This window comes from Larus michahellis, chromosome 25 (genome assembly GCF_964199755.1).
Source record: "Larus michahellis chromosome 25, bLarMic1.1, whole genome shotgun sequence".
Taxonomy (NCBI): domain Eukaryota; kingdom Metazoa; phylum Chordata; class Aves; order Charadriiformes; family Laridae; genus Larus; species Larus michahellis.
The window spans coordinates 1,675,023-1,685,022 of record NC_133920.1 but is presented as its reverse complement, the minus strand read 5'-3'; the positions used below and the strand labels follow the sequence as shown (position 1 = coordinate 1,685,022).

General features: G+C 66.4%; 2 protein-coding genes across 2 annotated transcripts in view; both read right to left on the bottom strand.

The window, feature by feature from the left end:
• Nucleotides 1-596: 596 nt before the first annotated feature.
• LOC141734835 (beta-1,3-galactosyltransferase 2-like) lies at nt 597-5,805 on the bottom strand. Its single transcript, XM_074567043.1, has 2 exons — nt 5,635-5,805; nt 597-2,528 (listed from the first exon to the last, which is right to left on the bottom strand). Exon 2 carries the CDS (start codon nt 2,511-2,513, stop codon nt 1,488-1,490), a length of 1,026 nt encoding a protein of 341 aa, XP_074423144.1. The 5' UTR covers nt 2,514-2,528; nt 5,635-5,805; the 3' UTR covers nt 597-1,487.
• Nucleotides 5,806-7,567: 1,762 nt separating this feature from the next.
• The window catches only part of QTRT1 (queuine tRNA-ribosyltransferase catalytic subunit 1), a 7,310-nt gene continuing 4,877 nt past the window's right edge, over nt 7,568-10,000 (bottom strand). Inside the window, 1 exon segment of the mRNA XM_074567098.1 lies at nt 7,568-7,757. Within this exon segment, the coding sequence (XP_074423199.1) occupies nt 7,704-7,757 (54 nt within the window). The 3' untranslated portion in view covers nt 7,568-7,703.

The following is a 10,000-nucleotide window of genomic DNA, read 5'->3' as shown; positions in this document are numbered from 1 at the left end:
ATAAAACCGAACCCCGACACTCCTCAAAAACCCTCATAAAACTGAATTCCGACACCTCAAAACCGTCATAAACCCGAGCCGTAGATGGCAACTCCCTTCCCTCGCCTTTCTTGGGAAAGGTGAAGCGGCATTTGCCAGGCCGGGAATATCCGCCAAATATCCCGGCACCAATATGGCCCGGCACCTCTCGGATGCCAGATGCCATCCCTTAAAACCAAACCCCCGCCGCAGCTGGGTTTTGAGCGATAAAATGACCCTTTTTCCCCCCAGAAATAACCCCGGAGCTGCCTCTTGAGCACCGGGCAGGCCGGGGCGTGCGCCCGCGCGGTCGTAGCCGCGGTTCCTCGGCCGCGGCACCCTCTGTTTTGCCTAAAGTTTGCCCTTTGTGCCAGCGTTTCTGCTTCTTTCCCGCCCGGAGCCGGGAGCGCCCAGCTGGCGTTTGTTCTGCCGCACTGAGTCAGCGGCCGGAACGAATCCGGGCTCGGAGCCGGCGTTTCGGTGAGGGCAAAGCCCTTTTCCCGGCCCGGCGGGAAGGTTGGGTGCCGATGGGCAACCGCGACGGGAGAGACGAGGCGGTGGGCAAGCTTGGTCCGGCTGCTGCTAGCCCTTTTATTATAAATAATGGTTTATAAGTTAAGGCCGGGCCCGGCTTTGCCGACGGCGCGGTCCCCGACCACCCGGCTGGGTGCAAAAATAATTAATAATAATATTAATAATAATAATAGTAAAAAGAGCAATAAAGGGGAGGGGCTGGGCCCTGGGCACCAGCTGGTGGCTCAATTCTGGGGGGGGGAACTGGCCCCCGTGCGGCCAGGGACGGCGGAAGGGGGGCCCCGAGAGACCCGAGGTTTGGAGCCGGCCCCGAGCGGCTGCTCAGGAGCCAGAGACTGGCCAGAGAGTGGGTGGAGGGCAGGGACGGTGGTACTGGGCCTGCGGGATCGCCTGGTGGCCACCAAGTCCCGGTATGGCGGCACTGGGGCTGCGGGATGGCTTGGTGGCCACCAGGTGCCGGTATGGCGGCACTGGGGCTGCAGGGTGGCCTGGTGGCCACCAAGTCCCGGTATGGCGGCACTGGGGCTGCGGGATGGCTTGGTGGCCACCAGGTGCTGGTATGGCAACACTGGGGCTGCAGGATGGCGTGGTGGCCAGTGGATCCCACCATGGTGCCACCAGGGCTACAGGATGTTCCGGTGGCCAGCGGGTCCTGGCACAGTGGTACTGGTGACCGGGGCCAGGGAATGCTCTGGTGGCCAGTGGGTACTGGTCACTAGGGCTGGGGGATGCTCTGGTGGCTAGTGGGTCCCAGTATGGTGGCACTGGGGCTGGGGGATGCTCCGGTGGCTAGTGGGTGCTGGCACAGGGGTGCTGGCCACTGGGGCCAGGAGATGCTCCGGTGGCCAGCAGGTCCCAGCATGGTGGCACCTGGGCTGCGGGATGCTGGGGTGGTGGCCAGCAGTTGCCGTCGCAGCCGAGCCCTCCAGCTGCGGCTAGCTCGGGCATTTGGTCTGCTGGAAATCGGGCCAGATCGTGAGCAGGTCCTGGGGCTGGTAGTGGTGGACCATCACTAGCCGGGAGAAGCGGCACTTCTCGTACTGGATCCTGTGCATGTTGAAGACGCCCCACGGGCTGCGGGTGACGCCGATGCCCAACGCGTGCAGGCAGATGCCCACGAAGGAATCCTCCATGTTGATGACGGGCAACGTTTGAGCCACCTGGTAGATTTTGGTAGCCAAATCCCCGGAGAAGACGTAGCCGGGGCCGCCGCAGTAGGGGGGGTAGGTGTTTTTGGGGTAGACCTCCCGGGGGACGTACCACTTGTAGGCCTTGCGGCGGATGGGCCCCGTGTTGCGGTAGATGTAACCCGTCATGAAGTTCTTCTTGGGGGGCACCAAGAAGCGCCGCACCAGGTAGCCCAGGTTGAGGAAGACGTCGCGGTCGGCCTTCATCACGTAGGTGGCGTTGGGGCAGTGCTTGCTCACCCACTCCATCCCCATCAGCGTCTTCAGCGTCAGGTTGTTGTAGGTGTCCAGGAAATCCTGCTGCAGGAGGTCTCCGTGGAGCCGACTCTCCTCCTCCAGCACCGCCCCCAGCTCGCGCCCGAACACCGGGTGCACCCCCAGGAGGAAGAGCCGCAGGATGGCGACCCCCGGCACCGAGCTCTCGTTGCCCCACGTTTGCCGGATGGCCTCTCTGCCGGCCGTGTCCCCCGGTTCCGTCACCACCAACAGCACCAGGAAAGGCGTCCGCTCCCGGCACTTGTGGGGCTCGTTGAGGAGGAAGCGGTAGGGGTGGGGGTAAGGGGGCTGCAGCGGGTGCCGGGTGGTCGCCGGCGTGGCCGTGGCGTTGCCGTGGTCTTCCAGCCACTGGAAAGCGGTGCCCGTTGCGTGCTGCCCGTCGACGCGGCGGGGCAGGGCCGGGGTGGTGAGGGGCTCCTCCGAGCGTTGCACCCGCAGCCCCAGCAGCGCCAGGGAGAGCAGGAGGGGCGGCAGCAGCAGGGGCAGGCTCGGCTTCATGGCTCCGGCCACCGCCTGCGGGGACACGCCGCGCCTCAGAGCGGTGGCGCGGGTTGGGCAAACCCACCCAGCCGCTCGCTCGGCACCCAGAACCCCCCCTCTGCGCCCACCCAGACGCTCCCTTGGCACACACCCAACGACTCGGCACCCACCCAGCCGCTCGCTCGGCACCCAAGACCGGTCGGTGCTCACCCAGCCGCTCGCTGAGCACCCAAAACATCCTCTGTGCCCACCCAGACGCTCGCTCGGCACCCAAATTCCGCTCTGTGCCCACCCAGACGCTCCCTTGGCACCCACCCAACGACTCGGCACCCACCCAGCCGCTCGCTCGGCACCCAAGACCGGTCGGTGCTCACCCAGCCGCTCGCTCGGCACCCAAAACCCGCTCTGTGCCCACCCAGACGCTCCCTTGGCACCCACCCAACAACTTGGCACCCACCCAGCCACGCTCTTGGCACCCAAAACCGGTCGGTGCCCACCCAGCCGCTCGCTTGGCGCCCACCCAGCTCCTTGGCACCCACCCAGCCGCTCGCTCGGCACCCAAAACCCGCTCTGTGTCCACCCAGCCGCTCGCTCGGCACCCAAGACCGGTCGGTGCTCACCCAGCCGCTCGCTGAGCACCCAAAACATCCTCTGTGCCCACCCAGCCGCTCGCTCGGCGCCCACCCAGCTCCTTGGCACCCACCCAGCTGCTCACGCGGCACCCAAAACCCGCTCTGTGCCCACCCAGCCGCTCCCTTGGCACCCACCCAACGACTTGGCACCCACCCAGCCACGCTCTTGGCACCCAAAACCGGTCAGTGCTCACCCAGCCGCTCGCTGAGCGCCCAAATTCCACTCGGTGCCCACCCAGCCGCTCGCTCGGCACCCACCCAACGACTCGGCACCCACCCAGCCGCTCGCTCGGCACCCAAATTCCGCTCTGTGCCCACCTCAGCCGCTCGCTCGGCGCCCACCCAGCTCCTTGGCACCCACCCAGCCGCTCGCTCGGCACCCAAGACCGGTCAGTGCCCACCCAGCCGCTCGCTGAGCGCCCAAATTCCACTCGGTGCCCACCCAGCCGCTCGCTCGGCACCCAAAATCTGCTCACTTGGCACCCAAAAGTTCCCCCCACCCCGGGCTCAGCTCCCAGCTCTGCCCAGTTCATCCCAGTTCACCCCTGCGATCGCAGCCCTCGACCTTTCCCCGTTTCCCCCAGTTTCCATCAGGTGCGGCACTCGGCCCTTCCCAGTTCATCCCAGTTTCCCCACTGGGCAGCTCCCCTCCCTGCCCGACTCTCCCCGTTTCTCCCGTGACTCCTCCTGCTGCAGCTCCCAGCCCTTCCCAGTTTCTCCCAGTTGCTCCCCGTTACCCCCTGGTGCAGCTCCCAGCCCTCCCCAGTTGCTTCCAGTCTCTCCCAGTCAATCCCAGTTGCTCCCAGTCCACTCCAGGTGCAGCTCCCAGCCCTCCCCAGCCCTTCCCAGCCGCTCCCAGTTTCTGCCAGTTGCTCCCAGTTCCCCCTAGGTTCAGCTCCCAGCCCTTCCCAGTTGTTTCCAGTCACTCCCAGTTCCCCAGTTCCCCCCAGGTGCAGCCCTCAGCCCTTCCCAGTTGCTTCCAGTCTCTCCCAGTCAATCCCAGTTGCTCCCAGTTCCCCTCAGGTGCGGCTCCCAGCCCTTCCCAGTCGCCCCCAGTCACTCCGGGTGCAGGTCCCAGCCCTTCCCAGTCACTCCAGCCCTCCCCAGCCGCTCCCAGTGGCTCCCAGTGGCTCCCAGTTCACTCCAGGTGCAGGTCCCAGCCCTTTCCAGCCCTTCCCAGCCCTTCCCAGTTGTTCCCAGTTCATTCCAGGTGCAGCTCCCAGCCCTTCCCAGTTGTTCCCAGTCACTCCAGGTGCAGCTCCCAGCCCTTTCCAGCCCTCCCCAGCCGCTCCCAGTGGCTCCCAGTTCACTCCAGGTGCAGCTCCCAGCCCTTCCCAGCCCTTCCCAGTTGTTCCCAGTCACTCCAGGTGCAGCTCCCAGCCCTTCGCAGCCCTTCCCAGCCCTCCCCAGCGGCTCCCAGTGGCTCCCAGTTCACTCCAGGTGCAGTTCCCAGCCCTTTCCAGCCCTTCCCAGCCCTCTCCAGCCGCTCCCAGTGGCTCCCAGTTCATTCCAGGTGCAGCTCCCAGCCCTTCCCAGCCCTCCCCAGTCGCTCCCAGTGGCTCCCAGTGGCTCCCAGTTGCGGCTCACCTGCCGGCCACCGGTGTGACTGGGCCGGGGGTGGCCGGGGGTGGCAGAAATGGCCGGGCGCGTGTGACGCAGCCCCGTGTCACCCCACCCCGTCCACAAACTTCCTCCCCGCGGCCGCCCCGCCTGACGCAGGGCCCCCCCCCGCCCCCAAACCCCGCCGTGGGGCAGGGGATGGGGGTCACACCCTCCGCCTTCCCCCCCCGCCCTGGGGTAGGGGGAACCCCACACGTTTTGGGGGGGTTGTGCTGAAAATAGGGGTGGGGGGGCAGGGGAAGGGGCCCGGCTCCCTGACCCCCAACACGGACCCACAGGGGCGAGCCCCCACCCCCCCCCAAGGACCCACAGATCTGAGATCTGAGACCCCCCCCCAACACAGTCACACCCCCCCCCCCCCCGGGACCCACAAGTCTGAGCCCCCAGATCCCCCAAGGACCCACAGTTTGGAGCCCCCACACCCCCCAAGGACCCACAGATCCAAGATCCGAGACCCCCAACACAGTCACCCCCCCGGGACCCACAAGTCCGAGCCCCCAGAACCCCCCAAGGACCCATAGATTCATGATCTGAGACCCCCAACAGAGTCACCCCCCTCAAGGACCCACATTTTGGAGCCCCCGGACCCCTCAAGGACCCACAGATCCCAGATCTGAGACCCCCAACACAGTCACCCCCCCCAGGACCCACATCTCGGAGCCCCCAGGACCCCCAAGTCCAACCCCCCCAGCCCCCTGCCGGACCCTCTCCGCCCCACAGATCCAACCTCCTGCCCCCCAACTCAGCCGCCCCCCCCAGCCCCCCAGCACGGTGGTTGGGGACAGATGCCACCCCTGGGGGGGGGGGGGGAGGGTGGGGGTGTGTGTCACAGCCTGTTGGGGACACCTGGACCCTGGGGGGGGACCCTGGAGGGGGGGGGAACCCACCTTGGGGGGTTCCTGGAAGCTCCGGTCGTGCCGCCGCCTCCAGCCACCTGTTGGGGCCCAGGGTGACAGGGACAAAGGCCACCGCCGCGTCTCGCGGCGCAATGTCACTTGTGGGAAGGGCGGTGGCCCTGGTCTCCCCGGCCCTGTCCCCTGTCCTCATCCTTGTGCCTTGTCCCCGTCCTTGTCCCTGTCCCCTTCCCTGTCCCTGTCCCCATCCCCCTTGTCCCCATCCCTTATCCCCATCCTTGACCCTGTCCCCATCCCTGTCCACATCCTTGTCCCCATCCCTGTCCCTTGTCCCCATCCCTGTCCCCATCCCTTATCCCCATCCCTTATCCCCATCCTTGTCCCCATCCCTGTCCCCGTCCCTGTCCCTTGTCCCCATCCCTTGTTCCCATCCCTGTCCCCATCCCCTGTCCCTTTTCCCCATCCCTGTCCCTTGTCCCCATCCCTGTCCCTTGTCCCCATCCCTGTCCCCATCCCTTATCCCCATCCCTTATCCCCATCCTTGTCCCCATCCCTGTCCCCGTCCCTGTCCCTTGTCCCCATCCCTGTCCCCATCCCCTGTCCCGGTCCATGTCCCTTTTCCCCATCCCTGTCCCTTGTCCCCATCCCTGTCCCCATCCTTTGTCCCCATCCCTGTCCCTTGTCCCCATCCCTGTCCCCATCCCTTATCCCCATCCCTTATCCCCATCCTTATCCCCGTCCCTGTCTCCGTCCCTGTCCCTTGTCCCCATCCCTTGTCCCCATCCCTTGTCCCCATCCCTGTCCCCTGTCCCAGTCCATGTCCCTTTTCCCCATCCCTGTCCCTTGTCCCCATCCCTGTCCCCATCCGTCCCTTGTCCCCATCCCTTGTCCCCATCCCCGTCCCCATCCCCAGGACCCGTCTGTGGGGGGGCTGCGCTCTCCGGCCCCCCAGAACCCCCCCGATGTCCCCAAATCCCCCCCCCGACCCCCTCCCCTCCATTTACCCCCAGCCCCTTCCCGGCTGGATCCCGCCCCCACTTTGTCCCCGAGTCCCCGGGGGGGTGACCCCAGGGCGGCACCCACCTGCACCCCCCCCCCATTGTGGGGTCCTTGGGGGGGGGTCACTGGGCCCTGGGGACCCCCCAGCAGCCGCTTGGGGACACGGTTGGGGACACGGCAGGGGCCACGCAGGGGACGCCGGGATGGATCCAGGTCCGGTGTCCCCATGTGTCCCCCCCCCCACGCCATCAGCCCCCGTCACCCCCCCGCCCCAGGGACCCCACAGTGTCCCCTGAGCCCCTCCCGTGTCCCAGTGTCCCCAAAGTGTCCCCAGCTGCCCCCCCCCCCCCCCGGGACCCCCAGGCCCCCCCCTCTGCACCCCCACACCAAGGGGCCACCGAGCCGCCGCCGTGGGCAAGTGCCCCCCCACCCCGACCCTTATTTGGGGCCTCCCAGACCCATTTGTGTCCCCCCCCCCAGACCCATTTGTCCCCCCCCAGTCCCATTTGAGTCCCCTCCAGACCTATTTGCCCCCCCCCCCCGATCCATTTGCCCCCCCAGACCCATTCAGAGCCACCCCAGACCCATTTGGCCCCCCCCCAGACCCATTTGGGTTCCCTCCAGACCCATTTGGGCCCCCCCGCGACCCATTTGGGTCCCCCCCCAGACCCATTTGGGGCCCCGCAAACCTATTTGCCCCCCCCCCAGACCCATTCGCCCCCCCCCCAGACCCATTCAGAGCCACCCAAGACCCATTTGGGCCTCCCCCCCCCAGCCCCATTTGGGTCCCCCCCCAGACTCATTTGGGGTCTCCCCCAGACCCATTTGCCCCCCCCAGCCCCATTTGGCGCCCCCCCCCAGCCCCATTCAGAACCACCCAAACCTCTGTTCCCACCAAGAAACTTTATTTGGCCGCAGCCCCCCCCCCCCTCCCAACCCCCCCTTAAAAAAAAAAAAGCCCAAACTAGTAAAAAAACCCCCAAAAAAGTATAAAAATAGACGTATGGAAAGGATAAAACTGCCCCAGGGGGGAAGAAACGGGGGGGGCCGGGGCACGGGGCCCCCCCCAGGGATGGCGGAGGTTGTGCGGGGGGGTGTCCCCGTTAGTCGAGGGTGATGCCGACGGCGGCCAGAGCCTCCAGCACCCAGGGGGGACCCTGCGCGTCCCCCCCCCGTACATGGTGGCCAGGAATTGCCGGACGAATTGCGGGAAGCGGCCGGCCAGGATGCTCTCCCGCATGGAGCCCATCAGGTTCAGCTGCGGAGGGTTTTTTTTGGGGGGGGGGGGGGGGGGGAAGAAAAGGGTTGGGACACCCCCCCCCCTCCAAAAAAAAGGCGGGGGTGTCCCGTCCATCCCCCCCCCCAATTCCCCCCCTCCCAAACCTGGTAGGCGATGTTGTGGACGGTGAGGAGGTGCAGGGCGGCCGTCTCGCTGCGGAGCAGGGCGTGCAGGTACGCGCGGCTGTGGCTAAATCATTCGGAAGGGGGGGGGGTTAGAACGATGAAAGGACCCCCCCCACCCCCCCCCTTCCCCGACCCACCGCCGGCAAGTGGGGCAGCCGCAATTCTCGTCGATGGGGCGGAAATCTTTGGCGAATTGTTGGTTTTTCAGCTGCAGGGAACCCCAGGGGACCAGGGCCGAGCCGAAACGCTGCGGGGAACGAATTGGGGTCGGGGGTCGGGGGGGGGGGGGGGTCCTTTTTCCGCCCCCACGCGCACTCCCAGACCCCCCCATCCCCATCTCCCCCCCCCCCCCCCCCGTAACCTCTTACCGCCGTGCGGGTGGGGAAGACGCAGTCGAACATGTCGCAGCCCAGAGCGACGCAGACCACCAGGTCGGTGGCGTAGCTGTCGGGGCGGAGACGGGGGGGGGGGGGATCAGACCCCACATTTTGCCTGGGTGTGTGTCCTGTGTCCCCCCCCGCCCCCCTCCCTTCATCACCTACCCCACGCCCATGAGGTATCGGGGCTTGTCGCGGGGCAGGCGGTCGGTGCTGAGCTTCACCATCCGCCAGAAGCGATCCTTCTCCTCGCCCCCGCTCAGGCCGCCGATGGCGAAGCCGGGGACGTCGCGACGGGTCATTTCTATGGGGGGGGGGGGGGGGGGGGCGGGAGCTGTGAGCAGCCCCCAACCCCACCCCCCCCCCCCAAAATCACCCCCCCCCCGGCAGGGGGCAGGGGGGGTGGGGAGGAAGGAGGTGGGGAATGGGGGGAAAATGGGGGGCTGGGGAGGAGGAGGAGGAGGGGGAGGAAGGTGGGGAACGGGAGGAGGATGAGGGGCAGGTGGAAGGCAGGGAGGAGGAGGAAGACGGGAGGAGGATGAGGATGAGGAGCAGGTGGGGAATGGGAAGATGATGGGGAGTGGGGGGAGGAAGGCAGGGAGAGGGAGGAAGATGGGGAATGGGGAGAGGATGAAGAGCCGGCGGAAGGCAGGGAGGGGAGAAAGATGAGGAGCAGGAGGAAGAGGAGGAATGGGGGGGCAGACAGAGCGGGATGAAGGTGGGAAGAGGGAGGAGGACAAGGAGCAGGAGGAAGGCAGGGAGGGGGACAAGGATGAGGAGCAGGAGGAAGATGGGGAATGGGAAGAGGATGAGGAGCGGGAGGAGGATGAGGAGGAGGTGGAAGGCAGGGACAGGGAGGAAGATGAGGAACGGGAGGAAGAGGAGGAGCGAGAGGAGGAGGAGGAGCAGGAGGAAGATGGGGAATGGGATGATGATGGGGAGAGGGACGAAGGCAGGGATTGGGAGGAAGATGAGGAATGGGAAGAGGACGAAGGGCAGGGGGAAGGCAGGGAGAGGGAGGAAGATGGGGAACGGGAGGAGGATGAGGAGCAGGAGAAAGGCAGGGAGGGGGAGGAAGATGAGGAGCAGGAGGAAGACGGGGAATGGGGGGCAGAGTGGGAGTGGGATGAAGCTGTGGAGCGGGAGGAAGACGAGGGGCGGGAGGAAGGTGGGAAGCCAGAGGATGAGGAGCAGTTGGGGACCGGGAAGGGGATGAGGAGCGGGAGAAAGGCTGGGAGGGGGGGTGAGGATGAGGAAGACGAGGAAGGGGCGCGGGCAGAGGCTGAGGAGCCAGACGGGGAATGGGATGAAGAGGGGGAGGATGGTGGGGAGGAGGAGGAGGAAGGCAGGGAGAAGGAGGAGGAGGAGGAGGACGAGGAGGAGGAGGAGAAGGAGGAGGAAGATGAGGATGACGAGGAGGAGGAGGAGGCTGGGAAGGGGAGGAAGGACAGGAGGAGGAGGAGGAGGAAGGAGGAAAAGAAGGAAGAGGAGGAGGAAGGAGGATGAGGAGGAAGAGGAGGAGGAAGGAGGATGAGGAGGAGGAAGGAGGAGGAAGGAGGATGAGGAGGAGGAAGGAGGAGGAAGAGGCTGAGAGGGGGAGGAAGATACTCGTCGTCGTG